Source organism: Anneissia japonica, unplaced genomic scaffold (genome assembly GCF_011630105.1).
Source record: "Anneissia japonica isolate Jap-2015-1 unplaced genomic scaffold, ASM1163010v1 scaffold287932_len317664_cov166, whole genome shotgun sequence".
Lineage (NCBI taxonomy): Eukaryota > Metazoa > Echinodermata > Crinoidea > Comatulida > Comatulidae > Anneissia > Anneissia japonica.
The window spans coordinates 108,812-119,342 of NW_022735649.1; the positions used below are offsets into that span (position 1 = coordinate 108,812).

The following is a 10,531-nucleotide window of genomic DNA, read 5'->3' on the forward strand; positions in this document are numbered from 1 at the left end:
GGTGGATAAAGTTGGGAGTGATGAATGTTGGTGAGAGTAATGTGTATGAATCTTTTATTTGTTCAATATTTAAATCAACTAATATGACAATCGTATTGTTTGTTTTTACTTTTTGTTTTTATTAAAATTATTAACACATTCAAATCGACCACAAGAAAAAATTCAAGTGAAGCAAAGATGTCGGTCAGGGGCAGGGCCGCCAAGAGGGAAACTGTAATAGGGGCAAGGGTTGGTGTGGGCCCCAGTTACGAGGGCGAAGCACTTGAAAGATTGCATCGAAAGAGAGAAAATTTTTTTGAGGGGATCCTGTCAATCTGGAGGGACCCATGCCATTATTGAGGGCCCCATGATAGTAATCATTATTTTTGAAAAAATGTGGGGAAAAAAATGCTATCTGCAATTTCTATGGGCCCCTTTAAGATTGGGCCCCGGGGATGTTTCCCCTTTGCCCCTCTCGGTGGCCCTGTATGGTCAGGGGTTTACAATATTCAATAAAGAGCAGAACACACGGTACAGTCAAAAGAAAAACCCTTTTGGGGATCCAGGGCGAAAGTCTTCTGACATATAATGAAACAATCTTTTATTTTAAGCTGTTCTGAAAAGTACAAAATCATTTTGTTCATGAAATTTCATTTTACAGTCCAACGTTTCAGGGCTGGCAGGGAATACGCCTGATTTATGGAAGGTCTGTATACTAAGTTGTCCTGACCCTTTTTAAAAAATTGATTATTACAACAAAGTGCAATTAAAAAAAAATCACTCTTTTGCGTCAAGTTTCTAAATACTGTAATAATAATAATATAACAAATTGAGAAAAATTAAAGTATATCATATAGCAGCTGAATGAGATATAAACCTTTAGTGTAGAACAAAAGAAATATCCAACTTACTCTTTGCTGTTACTGCAAAGAAAGACATGTTGCAGCCTGTTTCCACCTAAATTCCAATGATTATATGAAAGAAACAAATGTTTCTACATTGTTTCCAATATAAGAAGGCAACAGAGTTTACTTGAACAAGCTTCCACTTAATGGCAACTTTCAAAATATGGTATTTCAGACAAAAATGGACTCGACTGTAATAATCCACAATCATTTACACACATGCAAAGAGATCACATGACCCTACTGTAGTAAATGGTTAGCTTGATTGTTGACACACATTCTACACTTTGATCAGTAAACAAAGTAATACAGGTATGAAGTCCCATCATGCCTTGCGTTGCTTAGCAAATTTACTGTATCTTCCTCACTTACTTTTGACCTGGGGTGGCATGTGTGGCTCTTGTTAATATTTTGAAAGTGTTTATTAGACATGCAAATAATGGGCTTATTCGACTGGTTCATTTCGTCGAGTATGAATTTTCGTTGAGTATTATTTTCATTCGACTGGTTCGTAAAATAGACTTCATTGACAATGAAAATTAACGTAACCAGAATGTGTTAATCAGTGTTATGTTATGCACATGACCAAAAAATATATGGCCGATTGGTAAGTTTAGCAACAACATTTGCGTTAATATATATAATTTAGATTAAATTTCAGAAAATAAAAATTACAATATTTACCCACACTAAAGTAAAAAAATAATTGTAGGCTCAGAATTAAAAAAAATTATGAAAACATTTTTTTTACGAAAAACCCATACTGCCACAATCCGAAGCAGCCTTGATTACGCAGCGTGTATCACGGAAACCATGCAGCCATTTTGTTTTGTCGAGTATTTACCAGTTTTCTATTTGACTGGTTGTCTTCATTAAGTACGATTTTATTACTGCGCAGGTGGGCGTGGTTTAACGAAGAACGACCAGTCGAATACGGCCAATATTTAGACAAGTTGCATGCATAGTTTTCATGTTTTTTGAGGCTACAGTAGTTGGCAGTTTCTTTATACAATAAGCCTCCACTTAAAGTAAACTTCGACAGTTTGTAAACTCCTCAAAGTTATTTATTTGTACATCTTATCGTAAAATAACTTATTGAAAAGCTGTGGTAAATATTTCTTTAATAAACGTCAGACTTTTGACCTATTAGATTTAAAATGGAGTGAAATAAATAGATAAAAACTTGAACATGTTTGCATAGCCTTGTCGCATGAACATGGGCCTAGCCCTAGACTAGAGTCATACAAACAATGTTTTTCTGACTCATTGGTCATCGTACAGTAGTCGAAAGAAACATCTTATATTCTACAATTCAGCAATTTAGTCAGCAAATTGTCCAATAGTTTAAATATTTCATACAGAAATTGTAACAAAATGTGGTTATATTAATACTATAAAAAGGGTGATGCAGTAACTTGAGTCACGAGTACAGTATTTCCTTGAAGGCCCTACTTATTTCACTAACGAGTTACTAAAAATTGATCAGTAATGAAATGTTTGTGTAGGTCTACATAGTGCAGGTGCTCAAATTAAACATACAGTAGGCCTACATCAAAACTTAAATTGGCTTTATTAATAATATTTTTGCTTATGTACCTGTGTTATCAACAAACACTCCCTGAAATCGTTTTAAAAAAGCTTAAAAATGCTCAGATCGTCGGAGCGGTTGGGGGGAGGGGTGGTTCCCCTGCCGCTTGGACCCCTCCACAGCCAACTGGTATAGTCACTCACGCATTTCAAATCTCTCAGGTTGGTAACTATGGTACTGTTGTGAATACGAATAATATTGGTACGAATATCTACAAAGATATCCCTGAAAAATGTTACATTTTTTTGTAATAAATAAAGTTTTATGGTTTTCATAGCCATTAATCCGACTCTTTAATTAACACCAATTAATGCTCCTTTTTGTGCCAGTAATAAAGTATTGGGGCAACCTTTGTACATTTTTTAAGACTATTTCAGTTCCATGCTTCGGAACCCCATTTTTCTATTTCATTCGTAAGTGTCTTTTATATAAACAGGCTCAATAAACATCCAGCAAATATTAGTCAGATTTTATTTTGTGCTACATGTGAATTGCTATATACTGTAGGTTATATAATGGTGGTTTGATTGAGAATTGTTGGACATATATATAGACACAGAATATAAAGAAATTATAAAGAAAACTTGGTGCCATCATTGCAAGTTTATTACAATTTTTGAGAAGTCATACACATGACTCTGAGATTGCGAAGTAAACAATCTACAGATATTTATAGAATATTTCAATGGCGTTATTTTGGCCATTAACATTTTAATCTTAAATAGATTTTCATCAACCCAGTATGACAATCAATAACATAAAACATATCTAGCAGGAAAAGGACAGATTTTGTCAGAACTCTAAATTTATTCACCCTGTAGCCTTATAATTGATTGTAATCCATTCCCTGCCGTATGATCCTACTCTGATTCTAGTACTCCACTGTCACTACCAATGTGTAATCTACCAATCACATCAAAGAGCATTTTTCAAAATGCAATCTATATGGAAACATTAGGCAGAATGAATCTCTACAAGAAAATTACTTACATTTACTGTGCAATAGTCTTGATCACCAGCCCAAGGTTTACAAGCACACTTCTCGACAGCTTTCAGGCTACAAACAGCACCATGCCCAGCTAGGCAGGAGAGTATTGACCAAGGTGAATATAGCATTTAGAAAAATCCAATTCAGGCTGATAAACCAGCCTTTTATAAGTTCAACAGCCAATTACATCCAAGTCTCACCTACTATACGGCTCATAATGGTCTGCATTTATAAATTAGTACTCAGCCTTAGGGAAAGGCACTGTACGTATTAACATAGTTAATAGTAAGAAATCGCTATGAACTGTAAACCATGACTCTTCTTTACTGCTTAAAACGCGCACGTAAAACTAATATAATGCTTTAAAAGCTCTATATTGATACAGAGAACACAGAATGGAATTTTTTTTGCACATAATTATTGTGAACTGTACACAAGCCAATCTTGTCAAAATAGGGATCTCATTGGCACACAAAGCAGGGTAAAAAATTCTGTTTAAATCTAAGATATTATTTCTAGTAAATGTGTCCAGAAACTACTTAAAAACTGTAATTAAAAATTGAACTGCTTATTCAAAAGCAGGCTACCTTCACAAAATGCCTCTAGCACCAAATGTTATACACAATATAGCACATACCAGTGGTCATTAGGAGTGAGCAAAATTATACTGTATTAATAAATAAATAAATAAATAAATAAAGATCTGATCTGCTTACTCACAACAGAAAAAAAATTGTTTCCTATTCTGGCGGTGTATTGAAGTCAACCGCACTGAAAAGTCAATGACGGTCAGATATCCTAGGGAGAGAATGGCTTATCAACAAAGTAACAATTAAAATTATCTCCAATTCATTAAATAATAGCCCAAGTGAGGTTCCCTCAATGCATCCTCCCGCCCCCACAAAAAAGCCTCTGGGAACGCAATATCCAGTGGTTTAACAAAGAGGTCTCTGGCTAAGGCTTAACTTCAGGCCTTACAAACTACTGCTTCATTGCTCCTTAAAAGCCCCACTCAGACAATGTATGGGAAAAAATGATGATAAATACCCAGGGCTGAGAGTTCATAGTACGCCACTGGGAGTACTGTACCTCTGACACCCAATTGCACACATTTTTCGACCCTGCTCAAAAGAAATAAGTGAGCTATCAATATAATGAGGCGAAGATTGAAAACTAATTTAAAGAAAATAAATCAGTTATCAATAAAGTATGACACAGATTGAAACATAACACTGTATGCTGATTTTACTCTGAAAACTCTTAAATTCATTACCAGCCAATTTAAAAGGGTAACGGTAATGCATGGAGAATTTATGTAGTATGTAATTAAAGTTCTAATTGAAGCTGGCTGACTGCCTTGGGACAGAGCTGATGATGTGAAAGGATTATATTCTGAGGTGGAAACCCAGTTCTAGCAGAGAGAGAATTGCCCAGGGCGGCACCAGGAATTCCCCGATGAGGGGTATAAGCTCCCTGACAAGGAGGTCCATGATCTATCCCCCTCCCCTGCTCCGGTCAGGGAAAAAATTAAATTTGTCAGGGTAATTTTATTTTTTTATTAAAAAATAATAAAAGGTAATTATGGGATTCTTTATTTAAAAAGGATAATTTGATAGAAAACCATGCAAGTTAAGAATCTCCCTGTCGGGGTTACTAGTCCCCCTGTTGGTGGTAGCAGCCCCGCCGGGGGAAGAGCTGGCGCCGCCACTGAAACCCCTACGATCGCAACAGTATACACCTCACACATACGGTAGTACTGCTCGCACTGAACAGTTTTTAATACCTAAAATTTGACAGCTTAATATTGGCATGCTTGAATTGTACTTTCGGTGCTCAAGATTTGATTTTCCTCGACAACTTTGCTGGAAATTCTTTGACAGAGGGTCCTTTGCCCTTCTGGATCCCCCACTAAAACCTTCCCTGGGATGGCCAAAGGTTAGAAAAGATCCACAGTCCCCAAAAAACTTTTGAAACTATTAAAAATAAATAGATTTTGGCACCAATGGCATTCTATATTACTTTACATGGCGTTCCAGGCTTTTCTAATTCCGCGATCCAAATTCAACAGCATAAAAAGCTTCTAGATATGTTGGTGGCGCTCTCCGAAAGTTTCTAAAACTATGAAGAACCAATAAATTAGAGACTTGTGGCAAGTCTAGCCAAAGGTTTACCCAGGAGAATTTTTTAGTGGCATGCAAATAAACATGATAGAATTAAACATATTTTTGATACTGATATGAAGTTGGATCTTTTGCACAAACTTTGTGGATCTTGCATGATTAGCATACTGTACATGTGTCTGAAGATATTTTGATTACTGAATTGTTTGAATGACACGATATGTCATGATAATACTGTACAGTATGTCATGGCATGTAGAAAGGATATTCATATACTATAAGCTGGATAAGGTAGCCTTTAGGCCATAACATGAACATACTGTACAAGAAGTAATATTATTACATGTTACATTGAACAAGCTGTTAGAAATGGATGATAGTACCAAGGGGATAAAAATTATACCTCCTTGATAATACTGTACCCTGTAACCTGAGACAACATGGACTGGAGTAATGCTGAGTTTAGAGACCCATATATTATGCTGATGTAATAACTCTCAACTTAATTGCCAGACATAGCAACCATGTTTAGCATTATTAAGTCATGTTATGGAATGCCAAAATAGAGTGGCAGGGAACGTCAAGACAGAAATCCAAAAAAGAATTTATAAACATTTTTTTGGACAATATTGTATGTTCAAATATTTATTCATAACAGCTTAACATGGTCAAAATTGTACAGTAGTTTTTCTAAGCACCAGAAAGTTCCACTCCTGAACATGGATGGCGCCAGTTGGGGGACCAGGAGGGCCAGATCTCGACCTCCCACCCCCCATCGGGGAGAAAAACCGCAATTCGTCATGGAGAGGAAAAAATTATATGTATTTTCTACATATTAGTAGACTCTATCTATCTAAAAAATCAATTTAATATGCCTTTGAAACCTTATGCTCACGCTAGGGTCAAATTTTCTTTTGCCAAAATTGAGGAAGGTTTTTCATTTTTTTCACCAAATTAAAAATAAGAACGCGCCTCCAAAACCCTGCCCTTTAGGCAAACACATACTTAGATTGGGATGATGTCAGATCACCCAAAGTTTCATAGGTGTAGTGCATGACAAAAACAAGTTCAGCGTAATAACCGATAAAGTTTTAAGTAAACAGATTATTTAAACAAATAAAGAAACTCTATTATACTGTAGTTACATTTTATCGAAAAATTTCATTCTCTACAAATTTCCTTTGAAATTAAAATAGCAACATGAGTGACTGAGGCTATGTACTTTCTTAATCTACACCAGTGACGTATTTAACGACGTCCGAATCCAAATTAAACGTCTACTGATAAGCATCACCCGCAGACATGCTTTGAGTATTGTCTGGTGGAAGGTTTAATTTTTATTTTATGTAATATTAACATTTACTGGCGTGTCATTTTAATCAATTTATTGTAATCTCCAGTTTCTTTCCACGGCATCTGGTAGGCCTATGCTTGTAAGTTTTGTTATTTTTTATTACAATGTTTACATACTGTAACTGATAGATCGTCTGATTTTAGAAATTGATATTTGTGTTTGGACCGAATAACACAATCGGAATAGGAGATTCAGATTTTTAGAATACATGTATTATATTTTATGTAGTATAGTATAATATCTATGTTTTGCAAACTCGCTGAAGAAATAACGTTTTAGCGTTGTCTTTAGCGTGGAAACGATATTTTTAGCGTGTCATCTGCAGGCAATGATCAGACTGTGTGCTTTAAAACTGCCCATGCATGTCCATACGCATGCCCAGATAGAACTATCTATCTGTGATTTTCCACAAACTTGACAGTGTCTGAAATCTTAAATGCGGTGCAAATAGGGACACTTAGTGAGGCGATATGTCTGCTGCTCAAGATGGTAATTACTTAAGAGCCTAGCCTATGCCTAGCCTAGACAAAGATTAAATTTGTTTATATTAAAATCTGCTTTCGCCATTTTGGCGAACGATGCCAATTTTTTTTTTTTTATTGGACAACCACTGTGCATGTTTTCAACAATTAACTATGATGAGTACCTATACTTCAAAATAACTATCAACATATCCTATGTCAATTTCTTTTTATTTCACATACTGATTTACTGTACTAAAATCATATACTTATATAAAAATAACATCTAATGCTAACAGTTTTGCCTATGTAATGATTGTGGAGCAGTGTGGCGATTGTCGGTAGGTTTGGACTCGGCTACAGGCGAGTCGAGTTGTCGAGCAGTAAGGCAGGGTGCTGGGCGCCCATAACATAGTCACTGGTTCAAGCCACTCCTCACCCAGGGTTCAGATTGTAGAGTCAAGTCCTCTCGGATAAAACGGGAGGTCCAGTGTGTAAATTTAAAGAACCCATGCTGTACTGTACTTTTCGGAAGAGTACAGTAGGAGGTTTAATACCTCGATGCTACAGTATGGTTCATTTCAGCTGTTGTCATTGTGGAATGATGTGAACTAAGCACCTCTCTATGGCTGCTACAATAGTCATGGACCACGCCCATACGTAATTCAGCGCAACGAGCTGCAAGTTTAATGGATTCCTCCTACCTTTACCTATAGAAAACCAGTTTACGAAAATTGATCTAGACAGCAAATACAGGAACAATGTACCACATCTCTATAATGAAAACTTTTCTTCTGACAACTAAATTATATTTTTTACAGAGTAACAGATCTCTGTTTGATAACATGCTTTCCATCTGACAACTCCATATAAAAAATGTGACAAGTATCATTGAAGAGAAAAAACAGCAACCACTATCTGAAGAAAAAGGAGCTACGCCATGCAAGAAAATTCATAGTTGAAAAATTACAATGTATGATCTGCCATCACACACTGGTGTCTGCTGACTGACAGAGAACCCAATACTCTCTCTATCTGTGCTACAACTTTACAAATTGTGTTTATACAAATACTACAAGTACACTCCATAAGGTAAAATAATGAAGATATCTTACCTAAGAGATGTTGGAACATAAGTCCCTGTACCAGTGCTGGTGTCACGCCATTATAATCTCCAATGATACTTGAAAAGATAAGTTTTTACTGCTCTACAATAGACCTGGTCAATGCTACAGATTACACCTTCCTGGACAAACACCTGTCAATAAAAAACAATTCATATAATACTTGCAAAATGTAAATAATAATAATAATACAAAGATTAAAGTTAACCTTTAACCTTTGAATACCAACGCAGTTATTTGGTGAATATTGACAAAATATGTAAATTGTATAAATAAAACATTATTTGATCATAGTGTCTGAAGACAAAGGCTGTGAGTCTAATAAACTAGACAAAATTGAATAAAAAACCTCTAATCAAAGAATATTGTAGCGAAACAGAAAGGTTGTTTTAGAACAGAATATTAAATCAAGTAAACTGGGGTCTTAAAGTAGGTATGTCGGTATAAAACTGCAGGATCCCTAAAGTGGGTAGGTATGTCCTATAAGTTGTCGGGTGGCATAGAACTGGATGCATAATTTTAGAACCACAAGAACACTTTGACGCAGAGATTGCATTTTGATGTTACTTTTTAGGAGAACCAAGTTTCCCTGTGGGTAATACAAATTAAATTTAACTTTCAAACTGTTATAAAGCTGATAAATCATTTGGACCCTCAACATGTAACAATACAAATCAGAAAACATCTCAACATCATAAAATTATTAAAGAAAACATTAAACACAAACATTTCGAAGATTTGAAATATAGGTTAAATACAGAAGGTGTCTGTAGTTGTCTGTTTCACACGTGCTCTTAATAGCAAGGCACGTATTACGCTCGATTCAATCTCTCCACCCACGAACATAGATTTGAATGCTTATACATGCGGACTGCACATGTGCAGATCTGCAATGGTGTGCAACACTCTCCATGGAGCTAGAGATTGTGTTGCGTTTGACATTTTGTTGAAATGACAGAGGGGTAATAATGTGAAGTGCCATGCCTAATATGCACATATTAAAATAGACAATTATGTTCTTGTGGCAGGCAGATGTTAGGTTATGAGGGACACTTAATGGTATTTAATATAGTAGCATGCATCTAGCATACTTTACCGAGTTAAAAAAAATAAATTTTAACTATGCCAGGACTCAGTAAAACTAGTTCTTTTTTAGCTCTGTCTACACTATTAAATTTTATGTAAGAAATCAGTAAGTAATGTGCCATATATAGGCATGATGATGTCATATTACACCCAAATATAAGCATTATCACATATTTTGAACATAAAATGTTATAGTGTGGACAAAACATTAAGCTCCATGGCAGATATAAGATTCTATTAAAGTGGAAGCTTACAGTACTGTAGAAACAGAGCACTAATCTGGGGTGGATGCAGGATTTGGGGGGGGGGGGGGGGGGGCGGAGGGTGAATGAGGTGAGAAGATTTTGAGAGCAGTGTACCTCTAGGTGCCCGGACATGTACTCACACTCTAAAAATCTTACAGGTTAATTCATATTAATAATAAAATACGACGATTTTTTCTCAATACAATTCAGAGGGGTGCGATTGCACTGTTTGAATCTGCCCTAGCTACAGTAATCTGTCTAAAAAAAGTAGTCCTGTCTTGGAGTTTTCTCCACAACTGTGCCCAAGTTGAAATAGAATCTAGATAGTACCAGAGGGGAAAGGGGATTAAACTCCACAATAAGACAGGCTTAGTCCTGTCAACTACAAATCGGATGACCAAAAACATTTTTCTTCTGGGAATATGCTCTAAACTATCCCAATAGAGCTAAAATGACCAAGAATTATCCTGTCCCCCATACCACACCAGGACTTCGGGTCTGGACAATGCTGACCTATCGCTGAAAATTATCAGCCACCACAGAGTGTCAGATGGCTTTGCCTTCCTGAATATCCTAGAGTTCACCATTGACTTCAGGTTACAATTTATATATATATATACACATATATATACATATATTATATATATATATATATAATATATATATATATATATATATAAT

General features: G+C 35.8%; 1 protein-coding gene across 3 annotated transcripts in view; it reads right to left on the bottom strand.

Annotated features, from left to right (window-relative positions):
* The window catches only part of LOC117116662 (probable diacyglycerol O-acyltransferase tgs1), a 49,452-nt gene that overhangs the window by 21,408 nt on the left and 17,513 nt on the right, over positions 1-10,531 (bottom strand). Inside the window, exon 2 of one of the 3 annotated variants that reach the window (XM_033260740.1) lies at positions 8,511-8,653. In XM_033260740.1, coding sequence (XP_033116631.1) covers positions 8,511-8,529 — 19 coding nt within the window. In that variant the 5' untranslated portion in view covers positions 8,530-8,653. Of the gene's footprint in view, positions 1-890; positions 1,094-3,462; positions 3,588-8,510; positions 8,654-10,531 lie in introns of those variants that run through there. The other 2 variants (XM_033260741.1, XM_033260739.1) reach the window with 2 other exon arrangements.